The sequence below is a fragment of the Scatophagus argus genome, chromosome 12 (genome assembly GCF_020382885.2).
Source record: "Scatophagus argus isolate fScaArg1 chromosome 12, fScaArg1.pri, whole genome shotgun sequence".
NCBI classification, from domain to species: domain Eukaryota; kingdom Metazoa; phylum Chordata; class Actinopteri; family Scatophagidae; genus Scatophagus; species Scatophagus argus.
In genome coordinates this window covers 16,122,273-16,145,238 of record NC_058504.1, presented here as the reverse complement: position 1 = coordinate 16,145,238, position 22,966 = coordinate 16,122,273, and the positions used below count along the sequence as shown (strand labels likewise).

General features: G+C 41.7%; 1 protein-coding gene across 2 annotated transcripts; it reads right to left on the bottom strand.

The window, feature by feature from the left end:
- Positions 1-19,390: 19,390 nt before the first annotated feature.
- On the bottom strand, positions 19,391-22,891 carry hbegfa (heparin-binding EGF-like growth factor a). 2 transcript variants are annotated; one of them, XM_046406789.1, is made up of 6 exons: positions 22,621-22,890; positions 21,680-21,925; positions 21,395-21,593; positions 21,135-21,290; positions 20,905-20,983; positions 19,391-20,774 (listed from the first exon to the last, which is right to left on the bottom strand). In XM_046406789.1, exons 1-5 carry the CDS (start codon positions 22,661-22,663, stop codon positions 20,911-20,913), a joined length of 717 nt encoding a protein of 238 aa, XP_046262745.1. In that variant the 5' UTR covers positions 22,664-22,890; the 3' UTR covers positions 19,391-20,774; positions 20,905-20,910. The 2 variants fall into 2 exon arrangements, with proteins under 2 accessions (XP_046262745.1, XP_046262746.1); XM_046406790.1 differs by lacking the exon at positions 20,905-20,983 and having other exon boundaries at positions 22,621-22,891.
- Between the last annotated feature and the right edge of the window lie 75 nt (positions 22,892-22,966).

Sequence of the window (22,966 nt, the reverse complement as noted above, 5' to 3'; positions counted from 1 at the left end):
AGGAGACAGAATTTTTATTTCCTCTACACTCCATACGTGGTCAAAGGAACATTGTTTCTCAAGCTACTTTACAGCAACAGGCGTGATTAATGAAGACACACTGACAGAGAGGTGGAACTATACATCAGTGACACTTTCTGACTTCTGATCTTACATAATTCCATTTGATTTGATTTATTTTGAAGCCACATTAGTGTTGTGGCTTTGGACCAAACTGAACTATCTAAAAACTATTGGGTGGATTGCCTTGAAATGCTGAACAGACACCCAGGTGATGGATACTAATGGCTTCAGCTGATATCTCCTGTAGCAACACAATGAGGTTTGTAGTTTTGAGTGAGATATTTCAAAAACTATTAGATGATATGGCATGAGGTTTGGTACATATACTCCTCTAGCACCTTCAGAGCAAACTAAATATCTGAAATATAATGGATTATTACCAAATACGGTACATGAAAAACTAAAGAGATTCCCAATCACTAAACACCACATATGTGAGAAATATACCAGTGTCATAAGCTGTTAGTAGGGCTAGAGACTGTTATGGGCTGTCCACACCCATAATTATAACAATAACTATATATATATATATATATATATATATATATATATATATATATATATATATATATAACTCAAATGGAGTTGACATTACAAGTGTAATGACAGTGACAGGGGTGAAATATTGTTGGGATCACTTTCAGAGTGATTTGATGAACAACAGAAACAGTCAATCAAAATCCATCTGTGTAGAGCTTATACTATTGGCTTCTAGCTGCAGCCAATCTTATTTATGTACCTAAAATTTCATTTCTCATTGTCTCTCTGGTTGTAATTCTTAGTGGGGACGCCCCTTTAATTTTGCTAAGACTATAGGTGCATGTCCATCTACCTGGTTTCATGTGCATTTTCAGTATGCAGTGAAAAATTGACATTGGAATACTCCAAAAGAGTTTTTACACCTTCCCTGAAACCAAGTTGGTGATTGGTTGATAAACATTATACAAAACACTTTGTAACCGGTGCTAATGAGCAAAGAGGTAATCATGCTAGCATTGTCATTGTCAGACTGTTAACATGCTGACATGAGCATTTAGATCAGGACTCAGTTCACAACTTCAAAATGGCCTCACAAAGCTGCTAACATGATTGTCATGGTGGGAGTGACAAATACAAGCGCTCATATCTTCTGACCCGGGTGAACTCGCTTTCCTTTCTTCATCACAGTGGTCACCTCCTGTGTGTCAGCTAAGTCATCAGACCGTCTGTCTGCTCAGATTTGTTTTATTTCCAGTATCGTTCACGTCAAACAGAATATGTCTGTCTCCCACACATCCTCTGCATGTTTTACATAATCCATGAGGCGCAGCTGAGACCGCCAGTATATTCCCTCCCTGCAGGATGTGAGTGTGGTCCATGATAGAAAAATAAACCAGTCTTTTCATAATGGGAGGCATCACTCAGTCAGTGAATCCTGGGCAGACAAACTTGTCTTGCTTGTGACAAATGGTTTTTCTGTCCCTTTTATTCCCCTCCAAATCAACACACTTCTGTTCCATATATCTATTTTATGCTGGCTTGTGAAAGGGTAACAGAAACCACATTGTCCAAAAAAAGTGTCTCCAGAGCCGAGAGAGCTCGCTTATGTTGGCAAAATCCACTATTTAATTGCTGGGCTTGTAAGAAAACAAAAAAAACCCAAAAAAACACCATTTGTCTCAGGGATTCCCCCTCTCATACCACACACACAGAGACACATACACATAACTGCCTGACTTGTGTGCAGAGACATTTAGTCTTTGAAAAGCAGCATTGTGTGAAGGTCAGGAGAGTCTGTGGAATGGAGATCTATCGTTGTGACATTCTCCATTCTGTGAGAAAGGCTGGACTGCTGGCTCCTGTTACATAGGCACCAGAGATGAGCCGGATAAAAGGCAAGGAGTGTATTAGCGTCGTAGCATGTGTATGTGCGCTTGGTGTGCGTGTGTACGTGCCAAAGCCCAAGAGCATTAGAGAGGCAGTGACTACTGAGATTCTGATCTTATTATGACTGTCGGCCTTTCAGACAGATCAGTGATGAGTAAGACACAGAGGTATCAGATATTCACATTCTCCATAACAAACTTTTTCATTCAGATACTGGTTTTATTAAAGATTAACTCAAGGTGGAGTAGGTCCCTCAATGTTTCCCAGGTCACTGTTTAAGATCTGTTTGGTGCTAATTCACTTATTTCTCAATAAGCGGACTTATTAACGGCAGAAAGTTCAACAAACGACATTTCATCATCATTTCCAGTGAAATTACACCACAGGGAGGGCAGAGACCTACAAATATGTCACAACAAAAGACAAAAACAACCACAACGTCCCATTTTCACTTCTATTCCCTCTCCTTTTTTTGTTTATTTGCCCCTGCGGTCCTTTCCAGTGTTTCAGGTCCATCATTACGCTGTCGCAAATGAAACGTTCAGGTTGGCAGCAGGTCAGCTGTAAATATTTGCAGAGAACTGTGTCAGGCACAAGTTACAGGAATGGCATGAGAAACAGAAAGCTGACAAGCCAGCAGTATCGATCTTTGTCGCTTAGCTGCTCTCAGCTACAGCTACACTTTCTTTCTTTTTGTTGTGCGAGATCTGATTTTCCCATTGCCACACCGCTGCATATCTCCACTTCTTCACTTGGCCAGGAAAAAAAGGCTGTTTTTTGTCGTACCACAGCTCTTTCTGGTTGATTGACCTGATTTTCAATATCCAATTTGAAACACGTGTAACAGCAGATGTCCCGGTGACAAAGAAATGGCCAGTGGTGCTTCCTGTAGGTGTGTCTGATTCAATTCAAACTACCTGAATCACTGGGTCATCCTGCTCCGCTGAACCCAACCCTTAACTGTAGACTTTGACGGAGCGTGGTGTGAAATATGGGTTTGTCTACTTTGTTACCAACCGTTAGAGCCCAGATTAGTGTAGCCGTCATCAGAAAGAATATTTACCAGCATTCACAGCTTTGACCAGAGGCATGATTTAGTTAGAAGTTGTACATTTTCATTTGATCTCCACTCCTGATAAAATATGCAAGGATTTTACAATGTTTTTATATTCCCTATGGTTTTATGGTTAAAGTTTGTCTATTTTTCTGCCTAGGCAATATTAAGTGACTGGTAGTTGGACTGCATGAAACTCCCAGCAGATGAGGAAATGAATTACACAATATCTACTTGTTTTGGTAAAAACCACCATTGCAAAATGTAAGATGAGAATTCAGAGTGTTGCACAGATTTCTTCTTTTGCAGAACCATCCAACCATGAAGCTTGAAATCACTGAGGGGGAGCAATAGAGTGGGTCTTAAAAAATGACTTAAAAACTTATTTATAAGTCTAAATCAGTTACTACGGGCCAATTATAGATTAATACTGCACCACGTGTCGCCTGGAATTTAGAGATATTTTTCATAATAACCTGATGAAACAAAGTGGAAATATTTGAGACATAAGGTCACAGCATAAGGACATTGTATTATTAAATTATTCAGGAGACTTTTAGGTTTCTATGTTGACGAAGATTCAAAGTACAGTAAAAACATTTTTACAGTTAAACAGGTTGATTGGTAGCATCATTACTGAGTATGAAAGGGGCATCCTCAAAATGCTCAGTCGATCTAATGCAAGAATGGTTCACCACAACTGTATAACTTATTATTAACATATCGTTAACATTTTAGCTACTCCGTGACACAACTTTTTGGAATCAGGGTTGTACAGGGGAGTGAAAATATGCATACAATAAAATGCATTTCTTTTTTAAATTTTCTCTGCCATACTACATACCCATATTGCATCAGATCGTTCTCCTGATATGATGCAATGACGCTGAGTCACTGGCTGAACCAGGAACCCTGGTACAAGTTCATCAGGTAGTTTCAATGATCTGCTTTTTGAAACTGTCGAACATACCTGGCGTGCATTTACTAGGACTCAGACACATGTTATGGAAACAATTCAGATAATTCACGGATTGCTCTGCTAAATATTTAGAGGAATGCTATAATCTTCAAAAATATTCTATCCTCAGTCATCAGTGCATTGCCCTTTGTCACAGTAACTGAACGTGCTCGTCTTGTTCATGCCACACTACTGTTCTTTTGCATTCACCAGGTGCTCTGGTGTGAGATCAAACTTCAATAAAGGCCTACATGACCACAACAAATTTTTCACCTGGTCTTTGCCACCCTGGAGAAGTAGAACACACAAAGATGTGTCAACGCTTATCAAAGGATTCACTGCTGGTTCTCTTACAGATCAAACAAAAGCGATTATACATGACCACTGACTGAAAGCTGGGGCAGTGGAACATTCCAAGAGAGAAACATAATATATTTGCTACAAAGGGAGCTTTGAAGCTACCTGAGTGCTGCTGCCTTGTCATACGTGCACTCGTGGTTACTACAGCTGGCTCTGTTACAGCCCAGAGACAACAAGACAATAAGCAAGCAGCTATGTAAAACAGCATTACCTCTGTGAGTCAGTCTGTCTTGTGTAAATTATGTTTCCTTCAGGTCTTGCCTGTACAGAAGTAAAAGCAGGTGTCTCCAGGCTACACTTAACACACTTCCAATGCTGTCCCTCCTTCCATTGTCACTCACGCCTCCTGCCTCACTTATCACATTCCGGTATTTTCCTGTCACAACCTGCGTTTGAACTGAAACACTGTGTGTCAGAGTGCATGTCTGTGCGGAGGCCAAACTTCAAGGAAAACTGCTGCTTATTTCAACTTATTATTGGTGCTTGAGCTATCACTTCGGTCAATGAAGATAATTCTGTAATTAATAACTTAACTGCTGAGATGTCAGTAAGTCAGACAGGGCGAGAAACACAAGCATTCAGATGACCAGGTAGGTAAACGTAAAACAAAGGCAAACTGTGAAAATTATTACCTTTAAATCTAATCTTTACTCTAAAATGAATAGACTACACGACAGCCTACTCATTTTAATTGTAGCAAGTGAACTGAAATGTATTTTTCTTAAAGTCAAAGACATGAATTACAGAAAGTCTGGTCAGCAAAATACAGGTATGCTGAAAGTCATATCTGCACTTACACCAAGTTTAAAAGCTGTAAGCTGTCAAAATAAAGCGATAAACTAAAGTCCCAGAACACATAGCAAAATCAGTTCCATACTGGCACTGCTTAATAGCCTCCATTAAACTTTTTCTGATGCTCAGACTTTGAAATGATGTTGTCTTAGAGTCTGAATGCCCACAACACTCTCACCATTACTGCATAATATATCCAGGTTTAAAAGCCTTGGTGCCCAGCCGTCTCCTAACAATGTTTCATAGTAATGCTGCTTAGTAATGCTTGGCATGCCAGCAGTGGCTGAGTTAGGAGCATACTTTAGAATATAGCAAAGCCTTCGTGGGAGTTTACACACATTCCATAGAAACAAAGCAAAAGCCCATAAAAAAGCGAACTCTCCTTAACGGGAAGTTCAGCTCTTAAACCTTCACAAACAAGACGACTTTTTTTTGGGAGACTAAGAATGCTAAAAACAACCGGGAAGTGGACTCCTACTGTATGTGTAAAAATACTGACGTAAAACTGAAATAGCAGTTTCCCACTGGCTGTGCCCATACCCAAGTGGATTATGGAAAAGTGCTAGCACCATGCCAATGGCTCCCCATTGTGGCATTGTGTGTATGTCTGTGTGTATTGTGACTGCCTCCAAATGCTCAGGCTGTTCTTATTTTTTTCCATTTATTCACTTCAAGGTCAAGAGTTCTGCAGTAAAACACACAAAGATATGGTGGATAAGGCCAGCAGACAAAAAGCTGGTTGAGGCCTTCCCCCTCCTTTTCCCCTTTTATCCTCCTCACAACAATCACATTTCCTCACTTCAAACGCTTTGTTATTTCAGCTTCTTTGTGTTTATGAAGGGTAGACTGAAGATCCACTGCTGTATGGTGAGCTAGTGAAACCATACCTTTAAAACTGAACACTCTACTTTTAGTTCAGGCGATCTATAAACATCAGTCATGTTATGTTTTTATATTTTCAGCTCAAAATTATCATGCAGCGCCTGCGTTGAGGCCACCAGCCTTTCCATGGCATCACAGCAGCTGTGATCTCTCATGGGCCACCCTCACTTGACGTCTCTGTGTTTGTTTCAGACCTCCTCTCTGTTCTCTGTTCTCAGCACCCATTTGAGTCAGGAACTGGTCAGGGAGGAATGTGGTGGCAGAGCAGCTTGATGACACAGGCAATGCACCCACACGTACACAACAGAATTCAAAGGAGGAGGGGTGACAGGACATATGTGTCAATGTGGTGTTGGTACTTTCTGACTAACGCATTCAGATGTATTAAAGAGAAAACCACATTTGCTGTGGGTGTCGTCATTGTATGAAGGAAGTAAAGACACTAGAGTAACCACAATGCCTAATATACAGCAAAGAAGTGGTTGGTATGCGGCCTCCTTCATTTCCAGCTGACATTTTACTGAAGAATAAAGAGTCAGTGACACATTGAATCAGTGAACTATGAAGGCCTTTCGGGTGTTTTTGCAATCTGCATGCAGGTGTGTTTGCACTGTTGTTTTTTTGGCTGTACAGTGACTCAAGTTCCCACTTATGGTTTGAAAATGGACAATTTTTTATTTTAGTTCATGAAATTAATCTCCTGGTTGTTTCCATTATGTTCAAACTAGTATATGCAGGAGTCACGATGCCACCTGAATGTGAGATACAGAAACTGTCAACAACTGGACCAACAACCACTTTCACTTTGTCTCATCACACTAGAATGTAAAATCACTGCATGTCTGATTATTTACAAAATGGACTTTGGTCACATTGTGATCTCATGATCCTGAGGGGAAACAGAACGACAAAGGTTTTGCACTTTCTGTTACTCATTATTACGACCATTTGTAGCGCCTGATTAACCAGCAACTAGCACAATGAGGTTGTCCCTATGTCCTCTGACTACACTACGGCCAAGCCTATCTTATGTAATGCCTTTTTGTGGCAGCTGCTCCATGTTTCAAAAAGGTAAGGAATGCTTTTCATTCAGGGGCAGCATCAAACATTCTGCACGTTAAGAGTCAGAATACTCCCTGTGAAAACCCGCCACCTCCTCTGCAGCTGTGTGCACGCAATCTGGAACAAATATTGTGTACAAATCATGCTCTCATCTGTGTGGGAGTTGCCACCGATCTCTGTCACTGTAGCGGTTGCTGTGGGCACGTCTAAAGTAAGCACTCAAGGTAAGGCTGTGGAGAAAAATAAAATTTTTATAGTAGCTGCCCACTTGCCTCAATAAAAATGGGTTAACTTATAGCTGATGTGTTCAGAGAGGAGGTGGAAATGGAAGGGGTTTCATTGGACAACATCCAGTCATAATTGTCGAGGTTTCACATGCATGCAACATGTCTTATTCAGTTTGTTTGAAGTATGTCTATTACTGCAGATCAATCATGTGTGTGTTCAACTAAGGATGGGTCAAATGCAGAAGACGAATTCAGTGTGTGTATGTAAAAATATATATACTGTCAATAAAGCTGATTCTTCTTCTTCTTCTTCAAGTGGCCCAGCAACACCATTAGCTGGAGTCCTGCACTGGAAAAGAGAACTGGAGATGCTGGATGGAGGCTATCAGCAAGAACAGATGTTGTTTTCACCAACCAGTTAGCCTTTTCATAAACTAGCAAACAACCACTAGGTTGTGTAAAGGATTTAGTCAGGATTTACTATACTGTGTGTCTGATTGTGTGTGTGTGTGTTTTTGTTCATATAAAGGCAGATGACAGCTGTGTCACCGAGCATAAACACAAACTAAATGTTCAGACATTAGTTTCTCTTCCTCAAAATCCTCTTCTTCCCCCCCACTTCCTTCTTTTGTTTATTTTTAGGTCTTTTATTCTTTTGTATTTTTAGCATACTCACAGTTAACTTAGCATCCAAACACCCATTGCTAAAGAAAGCCTCTTGAAAAGCAGTACCAACAGACAGACGGAATAAAGTGCAGCCATGCTGGTAAGGAACAGAGCACTGGAAAAAAAGGAAACAAAGAACAATCTTTGTGTTTATGCAAGACAGGCTTTTTCTTGGGTGTGTAAGGTCAGCAGTGTGGCGTCAGTGTGTGTGTGTGTGTGTGTGTGTGTGTGTGTGTGTGTGTGCATGTTGTTGGATGCTTGTCTGTCTGTGTTTCCGTTTTTGGTGCTTATGACAGTGCAGTAATCAGCCAAGAGGAAGAGCCTGTCCAAATGCAGACAGCATATCTCCCCTGGCCTGAGGATCCACCCGTTATCTCACACAACAAATACACACACGCATGTGTAGCCCCATTCAACGGACCATAAAAAGTGATGTGTAGGGTTTAGATTTCAAAGACATTAAAAAAAAATAAAAATACAAGGAAGAAGCAAATGAAAACTTTCACCAAATGGAAAGGAATGGCCAAGTGAGACAAGAGTGCTTTGTTTACTATAGTATAAATAGACACAATGGTCTTGACAGGCAGGTTATTTTTACTAGCTGTAAAGCCAACTTGGTATCAAGATAAGAGAGTGGAAAACTGTGTCAGAGAGAACAAAATGGAGAAATGCACAGGGCAGAGGAGGGGTGGGAGGGGTGAGATAAATGTCAGTAAAACAAAACACAAAAGTAATATTCTGGTTAGGCTTTAATGTCAAGTTCTACCAGGGTTTGTTTGTTGAAAACATTTCTTAGGGTGTTTAAAGTAAACTTGAATTTAACCTGTTTTTCGATAGCAGTTTTGCTTTTGATTGATTTATAAACATGACTGATTTTAACAAATCCGGCATCAAACAATCAGAGAAAAGAGAAATAAAAGAGAAAGAAGGTTCCAACTTTATATTTTGATTTTTTGGGAGCTATCCTTTTTGGATTCTTTAGCTTGTAAATATTGCCTTTAGAACTTCATGTTTTTAGTTTTTGGACCTCTTCTATCAGAACTTCAAAATAAGTGAAAAATCACGTGCACATTAACACTTTTTGGCCTCGAAAAGTTATGTGTTAGCATTAAACTGCTTACACATCCAAAAGACATGGAGCAACCTCAGCATTCATTTTGATTTGTGCTTTTCCAGCTCTTGGGTGAAATATCTCTATGTCTCTTTTTCCACTAAATACTCCACTGTGTTTGCCAGCTAGCTGCTAACTGTGTCTGTCTTCTGTTTGCTATTTGGTGCTGAACCACAAAATCTTTCATTCACTCATACATAATGCAAAAAATTATAAGAGACCAACACTATTAGAAATAGTGTGATGACTTACTTATAAACCTTCACCAAGAAATATCTAATTTAATCCTAACTGTCTGCTTTAAGTCTACTGTGTCCCATGAGCACACAAAACATTTCTTTCAGTCTCACAAAGAGAGAAACATCTGCAATCAATTACTCCCATCCACCCAGCTATAGAATCCAATGATGACTGTGAAACGTTACAGCAATTTTCTTTTATGATGTTGTTTTCCCTGCTTGGCATTGCTTTTAGTTACTATAGAGATGGATGGCACAGGCTGGATGACACAAATACTCTGGAGAATGGCGTTTGAATGGTCAGATAAAGCAGAAATAAAACTTCCTCCATTGCTAAGCTCACCAAACACCTACCACTCTTTTACCCCGGCTCTTTTTCTATATAAGGTGCTATAATGAGATCCTACACATACATTCACACAGGAGTGACAGGAATGTCAGTACTGGACAGTAGCCACATACCTACTCACTCTGCAACCACCACTCCTCAGACCTGCTACAACCCAGCAGGGAATGAAGTGAGTCCACAGTGAACAGTGCTGTCACTTCCTGGCAGGCTGTAACTCTGTTTGATGTGGGCTCTCTGTTGGTGGATGAGGGGGCGAGGCGATGTACCCCACTGGGGTGGACGTGAGTCGGAAGAGCAGAATAACAACTGCAATGAGCACAGAAGCAATGGGATGTTTGAGGTCAGTCACTGTGTGGCTGCTTGGTTTACCAAACCCATTTCCTTGTCAGGCCTCTGCAGTGCTGACATATAATCGCTCAGCAGCTTCTGGCCTGAATGTTAGGCCAAAAAAAAAAAAAAAAAAGAAAAAGAAAAAGAAAGAAGAACCAGTGATATAGAAGGAGTGTATGAGGAGGGACAGGAATTCAACGACAATAAAGATGTCAGTGCGGAGTCTATAATTAGTGTGAAGGAACTCCCAGTGACAAACACACCTGCAAACCCGAACAATCACACCACTGTCTCAGAAGAGAAGTAAGGTCTTGTTGGAGGGAGGCTTGTGTGAGTGTGTGTGTGCATGAAAGAGGGTTAAAACATTCCTTTAAGTTTGATACAAAACTAGCATCAAATAACAATCTGTGTGATTTCATGAGAAACTTGAAAGTCCTGATCTCAAGCAGTCCTGTAGGCATCAATTGTTTTCACTGCCTTTGTAAAAAAAAAAAAGTATTCAGTGCAAATCAAAGATCCAAAACTGTGCTTCACCGACATGTTAACCTCATCTTAGTCTACAATGAGATTTCAAGGGTAAAATTTCACTTGGAGCCCTGACACACAAGCCAAGATCAAAGAACCAATGCAACAGAGACTAAACTTAAACTTACAGAGGAAATAGTAAGTCAATAGTCTGTATTTTGGAAATTAAAAGACAACTGAAAAATAAATAAAATGGGAATATGCCTAAAAAAAGCTTGACAGAGCCAAAAACACAAGACTACCTCTGGCACATTTTGCTTGCCGCTGTGAGTGCATCTCACTTAATGAGTGCATTTAAGTAAGTGCTGCATAAATACGCATCCAACCTGTAATTTGTGTTTAGTGTTAATAACAAAATGTTAACACATGATAAACATTGTACATGCTAAACAGTAGTATATTAAAGTAGTCATGAGCCTGTTAGCATGCTTATGTTAGCATGTTAGCATTTATCTGCAGCTTCTGTTGTTGTCCATCTGACATGCTCAATCAGTCTGTAATAAATGTGGCAACTGTGTCAGCCATGGACATTTAACTCCATCCAAACATCACTTCATAGTCCATTGTTGCTTGATGCACATCAAGGTCTCTTAGATTTGTGAAGCCAGTGTCAAAGGTACTGCTCAGTGATGCTATAGTCAACTTTCCAAAACCTCTTTTACACAGCCTGTTCAAGGTGGAAATTTGTGCCGTCATTCCACCTCACCAAAGACGGAAGTGGGGATCGTCGTTGTTCCGTGACATTGACATCTGAGTAAAAAGAGTGATACAGTGAGCTGGCAGGATAGAGGTGTGTTGCGCTGATAAGGGCTTATGTGTGAGGTCCATCACCAGGGGATTTAAAAAGCAGCTAACAACAGTAGGTAGCTAAGTCAAAGTAAAACAACCTAAAAGGTCTGCAAACTAGGGACACAACAAATGAGCTCGTTACCCTCCGAGCAAACGAAGAGATCAACCACCATCTAAAAGGGATGGCAAATGATTGTTATTGTTATGTTATGCCATTGTTATTGTTTATAAGGCGATGCCTAATACCTATGTGAAACGTCACACTAGATGCTGGTGGTGTTCTGTCTCGTCACACCGCATTTGCTTTATCTGCTGGTATGCTATCTAAAATCACACACTGGGTTGGCGTTATGCCACCATCAGTTGGTTCACAGTAAACAAGAAAAAAACAAAGCCAGCGTAATAAAGGCTTTTGGTTTTTTTTGTGTGGCAGTATTGCTCAATCTCTGTGTAAAAATGGCTTAAGTTATCATTCTCTGAGGCTGACAATTTGGGATGGGTTGTAAGAGTGACTCCAACTAATCCAGCTCAATGGGAGAGGATCAGAGGACATATAAAAACAACTGCTCCCACAGGGATGTGTCACATTCAGATGGGGGCCCTATTGTCCCCCGACAAAGCTTTGGTGCTATGTCACATTCCCGAAATCCACGCTGGGGAAGGGGGTTCAATGAAGGCGTGATATTTTTCACACGAAGGCACAAAGCCACAGAGCGTCGGTCTCCATGAGTCACACGTGGGGAGGAAAAGGGGCTGAGTAATCACAATAATCAACCACCATTATCCTGTCGACTCGACAGCTGCTACTAACTGGGACTCCTCGCCCAATCAGAGTAGTAATGCAGAAACAGATCACTGCTCAAGAAGAGGCAATACTGCTGTTGAATCAGCTGTGTCAGTGAGTATGTGTCTGTTGATCATGCTAATTGTAATGATCACTTCCATCTCTCAGCTAGTGATGAGGTAGATTTTAGAAGGGCTTTTCACTTGGATGAGGCCACTAAAGTGGCCCTCTGGGGCTGTCTTGTGCAAAGCTGGCGAACATATGTGGTGTTTTGATAAAGACAGAGCAATCTGGACCGGGAGATTAACTATAGTGTAATGGGCAGAGATGAAAACTAGATGTCATCGCTGCTAGCCAAGTGCTTCCACAGGCTCAGCCTTTTCTCTCCCTCTGCGTGTGTGTGTGTGTGTGCGCACTGGCAGAGGGAGGTCAGGGGCGCGTCTGCCACGAGCTCAGATCTCGCTCTGAGAGAAGCCATCATCCATGACCTCATCCAAGGAAAAAATCCCCTTCTCTTGCCCTCCTCCTCTCCTCCCTTTTCTCTCCTCCAGCAGCTGAGCTCAGAGCGCTCCCTCTGCATTCTTGCTCTCTGAACAGCTCCCACACTGTCTCGAGGCTGCAGCAGGAGAGAAGGAACACACAGAGAAACAGTGGGCGGATGGGGAGACGGAGAGCAGCAGAGGGGAAAGTCTTGCTGAGGTCACAGACCCCACTAATAGTCTGTGGGCTACTTGGGAGGCCTCACGGGGTGGGAAGCAAATTTGTTGAGGAGTCAGAGAGATGAAAGCAGATGAATGAAGAAATTCAAAAGAGGGAAAATAATTCCTTGCTTTAAATTTTCCTGTCTTGGTTGGGTATTCCATCATACTTTGACCAGAAGGCAGGGAACCGCCCTGGACACGATGTCAGTCTATCAAAGGGCTATACATATAGACAGTCCAACACATTCAAATGCTAGCAGCTTGGCTAGGTCAGTCATTCGGTCAGTTCACCACTTTGGTCTTGACTTAAATATCTTGACAACCGAATGGATTTGCATACATTTTGGTAGACAGTCTTGTTCCAAAACCATGTGCCCTAATGAATGATTCTCCCTGAACTTTCACATACACAACAAGCAGGTTGATATTTTTTTTGTGTGAAATGTCCCATGAACTTGAGGATGATTGATTAATCACCCAATTTTTTTCCTGCCAGTCCAGGGGGGAATCTGCAACCCTCCAATCAGAAGCCGCTTCTCCAACCTCTAGGCAACGACTGCCTCCAAATCAAGTACATTAATGATATCTTTGGTCACATATCTGACGTTTGCCTCAGATTAACTCAGCACACTGACTGAGTCATGCTGACTGTCAAGTGTCCATGTAAGTGTATGTGTGCAATTTTGCCTGTGCATATTCTTTCACCATAGGAGGGCTCAGTGACCACAAAGTGTCCGCCACTACAGCAGCAAATCAGGAGGAAGGGATAGAGGGCACTGAAAGGCTCCTGCTCAGCAGCCCATGCTGTGTGGAAACAGTATTTTATTTATTAAAAAAATAAAAACACTCGAAAGTGGCCCTTTCTCTCTAAGAGGCCACTTGGCAGATGCCCCCCCTGAAGTCTATGTGCATTCATAAACTGAAATGTGCATCCGTACGAGTCAAATAAACATAACTTAGGCACAAAGAGGTATTTCTTCACAAGGAAAATCCCTCCACTCTTTCCTAAGAATCCATACAGGATCAAACTGAAACAATTAAGATTGCTAAATGTGTTTGTCTTGGAGGTGAGGGGTGGTGGTGGGGAGAGTGAGGTGTTCTTTAAGTTTTCAACAGCAGCCAACCACAAATGGAAAACAGTGAAGAAGAATGCCTGGAACCCACTCCTTGTGGTAACCAGAGCCTGCTGCCGTCTGCTCTGACATCCGTCTGCCTCGTCTTTGTCATAAGCTGTGGTGTCCGCCAGCTCAGTTGGCCAGCACGCGTTGCACTGATCCTCTAAAACTACCATTAGGTGGCTGTTTAAACACACACACACACACATACAGGCGGATATGGGAGGAGTCTTTTTTCAGAGGACTGCAGGGTATACTGTAAGGGGTAGAGAAAACAGATGAGTCAAGCATGCAGTCATCCAGTCTTCCTGTCTGTGTTTTGTTTGTTTGAGTTTTCTTTTTTTTTTTTGCTTGTATGTGTGTGTGTGGTAGTGGTGATGGTGATTAGGAGAATGGTCAATTACATCCAGTTTCTTTCCTTGCTTCCTTGCTAACCTAACCCCAGTCACTCTCTCTCTCCCTCTGTCTCTCCCTCTGTCTTCTCCTCTTACCCAGTAAGTAATGCGATACCATCATCAGCCTCCTTGGGGCCTAAATAGACCTCAGTGAGAATTTAATAGTGTGACCATGATATATAACAAGTGTCTGTCCAGCAGGGTGACATCAGCAGTGGAGAATCTGCTGGTCTCCCTGCCCAACTGCTGCTGGCATCATGAGCAAGTGGACTAAGCTGAGCTGCTTTTTCAACACTATAAGCACTTAAAAGAAGCAGTGTGGAGCAGAGGCAGATTTTACTTCATTTGGGGGTGAACATCATTTTGAATTAAATCTTGCCATGGATTTATAATCCTTATTGACTGTATGAAACAACATTTGTGATATGGCTTTTTCAGCTACAGGCATCCTGCTGCTTGGTTTGTTTACTGCACAGGGTTCAGATTGCTCATCCACACAGAAGCAAATTACAATGAATAATACATGCACATGCAGGACAGGATGTGATAGACAACATTAAATCTGACTGCTGGCTGTCCTTAAATTATTCTCGGAAGGAAAATGTATTATTAAAACTCTACGAAACCGCTAGCCTGTTCAACAGTTATCCAAATAAAATGTAGTACGTAAATTGGTGTGCTTTAGAGGGGCTTAAGTTTATTTTTAAACTAGGCTAGCTAACCAACTTATCTAAAGATCTGAGATTCATTCATCATTCAGCAAAATGCCCATTGTAGCTAGACTCTTTATGCTACACAAGAAAAAGTGTTTTAGAGTGGAGTTCCGCCAGCCTGAGGGAAGAAGCTGGTGATAACGTATCCATGGCAGAGGGTACACCTGTATCTCTTGCCAGACAGCAACAGGGTGAACAGGCTGTTGTTAAGGTGGGTCTTTCAATATCCTTTGGACTCTCATCTCACCTCACTAATATCACTGACGCTTGATAGATGAATACCAATGACAGCTTTAAGGGCTGGAGACTGCGCCCTGTTGTTGGTGCACAAACATAGTGAGTAGTTTCGATCTTCCTATCTATTTGTCGGGAACAAGCTCATCAGCTCATTTCCCAAAATGTCAAGCTGTTACTCTAATAGTGTACCTAAGCACTTGTGGTATAAAACTGACTGACAGGAACACCACAGTTGATCTTCTCTGACTGAGAGAAATATGCTGCAATGAAGTGTACTACTTGTGCAGTGTGGTGTTGATGCCATCCCTCTGAGGCAGTGGTGATTTTCTTGGCAGTAACATTTTATTATATTGCTATAGTAACTGTTGGTGCACTGGTATTAAAAAAAACCCAAAATGTTTGAGGTTAAGAAAAGTAACTGAGCTTGATGAAGTAGTGGAGGGAATGGGCATGACTCAAGAATGACCAGTCTTTTAATCTAACAAATGAGGGGTGTTGGTCAGTAAGTAAATATCCTTAATGAAACATAAGCTTTCATTACTTAACATTTTGCCCTTTATAAGCTGCAAGGACATGGCTACCTTAGCCTTAATGGTAGGACTGCCTCTGTTTTATGGGTAAAAAGAAGAGGAAGAAAACGGAGACAGGAAAAGGATGAGGAAATGGAGGAGGGGATATGGATGTAAAGAGGACAGGAATAAAGAATAAAGAGGTTAGTTCACAGGAACTGAGGGGTAAATCAAAGTTAAGGACTAGAAAAGAAAGAATGAGAGCTATAATAAGCAATAATGGGCAGTAATCTCTTTTATCCACATGCCCGCAAAGACAAGTCAGCACCCTCCAAGAAGAAGTTCTCACCTTGACCCATTCTCCATCGTCCTCTCTCTCCCTGTCTCATGTTACCGTGTCAACTTTATCTTCATCCTGTCATCCTCCCTGTCCTCCTCTTCTGTGGCTGTCCTCACCATATTATTGGACGATACAACTGTGTACATACAACAATCCATCACGGCCTCTTTTTGTCATGTGACAATGGCTGTGTTGCTGTTAACACCTCATCTATCAGGCCAGCGTGTGACACTGAGGTTGTTCAGCTGCTTCATTTTGACTTGGCAGGAATCAAACATTTGATTCTAGTATTTTACATGTTTTACCAGCTAAAGCAGATTGTGACAGACACACACGCTCAATAACATCAGGTAATAACATGTTCCTGTTGATGATATTCGATCAGAGAATGATTATATTTCCAACTGCTGGTGTGCGCACTTCCATATCAGAGTGGAAACTACCTATTGTTGCTTCTCAACAGGGCAGGAAGCACCTTTCACAACAAAGTCACCCTCCGCATTCTGCTTTAATCTACTTAACCACTATAGCTTCTGATTACTCAAGTTGATTTGGCAATGTATCAAGACAAGACACAGTGGTTTACTTTGCTAATGGATGTAGATCTTTTCATAAAAGCTTTACAAAGAAATGTTGCTTGTAGGCAGCTACAAATAAGCAATATGATGAGGAAATCCACATGCCGCTCTGATACAGGATCTGTAATCATAAAAGTAGATGAGTCTACCACATAGTCTTTAAGTTGGTGGTCTGTATAAGGCACGCAACCTCCAACATACTTAGTGCACATTTTATTTCTTTAAATTAGATCCTTAAAACTTAATCACCATAAATTAACATTGCTCATTGCTACAACCTATAACACGTATCATAAGTTGGCATCTAAAATGGATGTAGGTGAGCACACCCTGATGTAAACTATGCTAAAAATGTAGTAGAAACAATGGCGCTCTTGGTACACGGACAATTCCCATATGTCATGGGACACATAATGAGTTCTGCCACTTCCAGTGAATTTTGGTCAGTATCAAAGGAAATGCCTTCTGAGATGTGGCAACATCCTCTTTCAGTTTCACTCAGAAGGGAAGTACAAGCAACATGCAGAGATTCAGTGGAGCTGTTGCTGGGACCCTACAAGGAAAGTTCGGGAGTGGTGCAGCGTTGATGCCTGATGGTGGGCCACCATACTGAGATTATTTTCTGGCTGGAGTCCACCAGGCCAGTGAAGAGCAAAACACAGTGAACACCCTTCTCTCTCAGCATTTTGGCTCTTTGGTGGCCATCAGCCCCGGGAATAGCAGTTATGTGAGCATGACTGCAGGGCACTATTTCTGTGTGCTCTGCTACTTGACATTGAGAGGCCGGGATTAGGTGGCTCCACTACTGTAAATGACTAGCCTGTGTCACACATACAAATACATGTACACATGTTTGTGCTTTTGCAAACACACATTCATACGTAATGCCTGCAAAGTTCTGTGACACAGAACGGGAAATAAGTTACGTTTATTTGGAATTGTGAAACCATGGTTGTCGGCATATTGCTACTGTCCCCTGAAGACCAGATATCTTCAAATGATCAGTTTCTTCTAATAAAAACAGGTCTGGTCTCAGAGTTCAGAGTAAGAACCAAAAGATTTGAACACTTAATGTGCTGTTTCTCAGTCTTATAAAAAGTTTCTCATCATCCATGCTGAATTCAGGGAGGATGGAAACGTCAAGGAAGCCAAAGCAGAGTTTGACCCCTTAAAACAGGCTGGAGGTGAAGCAAATTGTCATTACTGAGGGACAGCATTTTTTTAACCTTTAACCTATTTTAACCTTCAGTCCTTCACTACTGTTTTTTTGTATTGTTTTTTGTTTTGTTTTTTTTTTTTTTTGCATGTGGACTCATTATGTGTGTTTTGTGTTTGTACGTTGCCTCAGATTGCCCCCTTGATGGGTAAATAAAGGACTTTGACTTTAATTGAACATGAGGTAAGTTCATCTGCTAAAATCGCAAACAAGGCAGATACAAATATGCACAATGTGCACATATTGCTTTTTCCAGTCAAAGTTAATTTCTGAACTTCTGTTTTTCAGTTGCTAAACAATTGGTGTGAGGAGTTCTTGAATCAGGTACCACACCCTTATGGTTCAGCTGAACATCTGTCTTTAACTACCATCCCCCAGCATGAATGAACATGTGAGTCCGACAGGATCTTTCTTATTCAGTATCAAACCCACAAACAGTGTTAAACATGATTCCATAGCAAACATGTAAACACTCATGTTTTGCTGTGGATTTTTGCTTGTAATGGCTCGGTTAACCTGTGTAACCCACACAGAGGCAGCATTAACGCATTACTCCACCAAACCCCCCCTCACTCACACACACACAGTGTTGGTGTAACAACATCCGTGTAGGAGGTGACTTCAAGGGATGACTAACATTTGGCTTGGTCTCAGCCTGCCTTTGAGTCCAGCTGGGTCTTTTGACTTGCCTTAACTCATTAAACCTGCTTGTGGTGCACATACATGACAGCATTGTTGCATCCTGCGAGTATTTGCTCCATGTGGTCTCTCTGAACTCTGTGGCATTCAGGGCTGGTTGAGGTCTCAGATGTTATACTTGTGCAGTGTGTCTTTGAACATAACATCTGTTGGCTGTGTGAGTAATGATGTGTGGTGCTGTGGCATGGTGAGCTGCGGCTGAACATCAGGTGTGCTCTGGCCTACACGTCGCACATCTGTTCCCCGTGGCTCCATACACATACACACAGCAGTGACTCAAGACTACATCCATTATCATTGAGTTGTCAGTGAGACTGATGATACTGTTGTCATCCTTGTTTTTTTTTTTTTTGTTTGTTTTTACACATTTGGGCCAAAGAGAGTAGCCTTAAGAAAAATGTTGCATGACCTACCCAGACAATCTGACATAAACATAACAAACTAAAAAGTCTTTCTTACTCCATATCTACACAAGAATGACTAAAAATATTTACCTTCTGAGCATAATAGCACTAATGGCCAGGATACAGGTGCTGTGGTTAAAAGTGGTTGCTCACACGTCAAAGACAGGGGAAATACAAATATTGTGTTTACCATAATTACATCTCTTGAATGGGCCAAAAGAACACACTGGTGTTATCATTATCGACAGCAGCCGTTCTAAAATATCACATTAATATGTTTCCAGACTCGGGATGTGGCCCGGCGAGTGAAAATAAACTTGACCTTACTTAACTGATCTGTGAGGACAACACTGAGGCTCCTATTAATGCTGAGAACACGATGCTTTGATTTGTTCAGTTACATATAGTGAAGTGAGAAGAGTCAAATTTCTCCTAATCTTTTTTTTTTTATTATTATTATTTTTGCTCTGAAAAAACAAAGCACAAACAAACACACAAATAACAGTCACTTCAAAAATCTGCAGGACATTATTTGAAATGGCGAAACACTTTCATTCACATTCTTTTTTTCTTTTTTTTTTTTCCTTTTTTGCTTGACAGCTGAACATGGATCTCAGGGAGTTTCTCCTAACATGATGCTAAGACAACATGACAATGACAACATATTCATAACAAAGTTTTGCTACAGTGCATTGGATATTTGACTCCCTCAGAAAGCTGAACAATACAGATGCTGAGTGCGCAGTTTTTGTCGCCTTCTGTGAGGCAGGACACTAAGTCTAATGTGGCCTTTAAGACCTCTAAATTTGCAGGATGCATTTGAGTGGGGAAAGTGAAAGAGCAGCGCTTTCCCCTACCTCAATACCACCACTGATGTGCCTTTAAGCAAGGCCCTGAACCAATCCACCCTCTCCTCGAGACTTTCACAGTGGAGCTGCTCAGTGGCTGACAGATCCAACTGGTTGTACTGGGCAGCTTCCAGGTGTGCATGTATGGAACTGTTTTGAGTGTGAGCTGGGTGTGTTCGTAAAAAGCTTTGCTCTCAGTGAAACTAGACGGAAGAATTAAGAAAGCGATCGCGTCCAACCAACGATCCATTTATTAATCACAGTGCTATTGAGCGCCAAAAAATGAAAGCCATAAATCAGATATTTATGGGTCAACTTGTTTCATGAAACACATAATATCTCAAAAAGCTTCTGCATTGTTTGCTTTCTGTTTCATAAATAAATACTATATTGTCCAAAAAGGAATATAAAAACAACTGCAACATAATTATTTTAAAAAACTGTTGAAGATGGTTAAAATCTCTATAAATAGAGTTAGCTTAAATAAATAAATTAAAATTATAAATATTCTGATGGAAAAGATGAAGAAGTGCAGAAAAATACAAAATGCTGACTGATGAGAGAAAAAAAATTCCAGGTTGAGCTCTCGTTAGAAATCTTATCTTGCTCAGTTCTGTCTGAAACAACCTCTTTTCACACAGTCAAGAAGCAGCGCTGAGTCTACTCTAGACATGTTTCTTCTTTGTCTCATTCCATCGTGGTCATCGACTTTTGCTCATCACATCTGCAGTCCACCCTCTCTGGGCTGATAGTACTCCAGGTCCAGGTGGTCTGTCTTCTTCTGATGCCTTCAGGAATATGTTCGACTGCCAGTTCATGTTTCATCTGAACATCTAGCAGAATCCGTGCCGACAGCAACCCCTGTTCCCTTCTTCATGTACGAGCCTTTCTTCCTCCAGGACCCCCTCTTTTGCGGTTCACTTCTCTTTTTCTATTTTGAGGTAGAATTACCGCATCTGTGTCTGACATGGACAAAAAAAAAAAGCAAGAAGCAATGAGCCAAACCTTATTTCATCCAGTCAACAAAGAAGAAAGAAAGAAAGAAATGCAATGTCAGTGTATGTGTTTGTAGCCCTGACCCTCACTACTCACCTCTTTTCAGTGGTTGGACGCTAACCCTAGTTTGACCTTCTCTTCATTCTCTACATCATACGCTCCCCGTTTGTGAAACCTGCAATAAAGACAAAAAAGGAGCTCATTTAGACTACTTTCTGTGTCTAATTTATGACAAGTATCAGCTAAGCCTCTGGTAAAGCCCTCTATCTCTGTGTGTATGGTTGTTGGCATGTGCTTGTCAGTGAATCTATGAGTCTTTTCCTTACCTGAGCAATAATAAAAGGCCTATGATGATGAGGCATATGGACGACAGCACCACGGCCACCACGGCCAGAGCTGTGGTCCGGTTGTAGCCCTCCTGCGGCTTCTCCACTGGCAGTGTGAAAAACTGACACCTTTCTCCAGAGTAACTCTGATGGCACCTGCAGACAGCAAAGAGAGGGAGTCGGTTACTAACAGGTCAGTTATTCTGTGGCTCCGGAGTGGTGGACAACAGCATGCAAACAGATGCCCAGCTCGTACTTACACACAGGATGGGGCACGGACGTCCCTCAGGTACTGGCAGGTGCCGTGAATGCAGAAATCCTTATACTTCTTCAGGCAAGGATTCCTCTTCTTTCCTTTGCCTTTCCCCCTCTTTTTCCCCTTTCCTCTCCTCCTCTTTCCTTCATTGTTTTCAGCCTCCAGGATGGCAGACGGATCTTTGGGTTTGCTCGACATGGCGACTAAAACCAAAAAATATATATACATTTAATTGTCTATGTTAAGGAAGTAACTGAAACTGAATCACGCTGGGAGAAAAATGCCTTACCTTGTGGCACTTCCACTTCGTAGTCTCCAGACATGCCATCTTCATATTCATCTTCATAATAGTCATCGTCGTACTCCTCCTCCTCCTCGGCTTCCTGAGCATACTCCACTGTGGTCGCGCCCACGCTTCCGCTCTCCTCCTCTGCTCTTTCTTTGGTTGTGTCCAAAAATTTGAAAACAGCTCTGTGCCGCTGCCTGTCGCTCTCATACCTGTCAACTGCAGCACTGCTGGCCATTCGGGACACCACTGGAGGGGAGAATAAGAGTGTTTAAAATGACAAATTCCATCTAAGTTTGGCTTCACACAGACTGGACTGTCAGAAGACCTTTGAGAGTCTCCCTCTAGGGGAAAAGCCTACACACAATCCCAAGGTGGGCAGGACTTTTGAAGGCAAGTTGAAACATGTTGAGCATATGGAGGCTCTGCGTTTTGGGCTTTAAGTGGAATAATACGGAACTGCTAGGAAATGCACAAGCTCTGGTCCTAAAGGGTTGGCTGGCATTCACTGCCTTGCTCCGGGGCACTTACACACAGTAGGGTGGCTGGTGGTGGTTTGGTTGGAGGGGCAAATACAAGTTGGCATATACTTTCTCTGTCTCACACACACACACACAAAATGCATGGACAGACAGTTAGCTAATGTCAGGCAAGAATATGAGTTAAAAATAAATGTATCCAGTTACATAAAGCATGCTCTAAAATAGAGAGATGACCCCATTAGCTCCTGAATAGCCTGGCATCATGAAAACGGTTGCCTTAAAGGTTATGAAGTTTACAAGACACGTTATTAGCTCGGCCATGCTCGAGTGGTTTCCACTAACGGCCGCGAGGAAGACAAGAGTCGCACAGGTAGACTCAGAAATGGCCAACACACCAAACAGACTTCAACACGGAGAGAGAAGCGCGTTTAGTTATCCAAGAAGAGCGCACATGAAACTCACCCAAGGCGTGAAACAGGAGGAGCACAACACCGAAAATCCTCATGATGTCAAAAAAAATTCCACTGACTTAAAAGAAAAACGAATAATAAAAATAATATATATGGTTACAAACAAGCTGTATTCCTTCCACTTGTTCCGGTTTTAAGTATTCCTTCGTTTCTTTTCTTTTTTTTTCTCGATGTGTTTCTGTGAATTAATTCCGCTTGTTTGTCACTTCGGAGGGCTGCAGCGTGTCGGATGTTACGGCGTGAGAGGAGCGCAGTGAGCCGGGCGCTGCGCCTTTTATAGGGCAGTCAGTACACGCCCCTCTCGGGTATATCCAGCTCGGGACAGAGTCGCTCACTGT

Bases quoted from the DNA above. Each gene is read 5' to 3' on its own strand.
- hbegfa (XM_046406789.1), bottom strand. From the start codon at position 22,663: ATGAGGATTTTCGGTGTTGTGCTCCTCCTGTTTCACGCCTTGG. The intron at 21,594-21,679 runs GTAAGGCATTTT...TTTTGGTTTTAG, and splicing joins CGAAGTGGAAGTGCCACAAG to TCGCCATGTCGAGCAAACCC. The intron at 20,984-21,134 runs GTAAGGAAAAGA...TCTTTATTGCAG, and splicing joins GGCCTTTTATTATTGCTCAG to GTTTCACAAACGGGGAGCGT.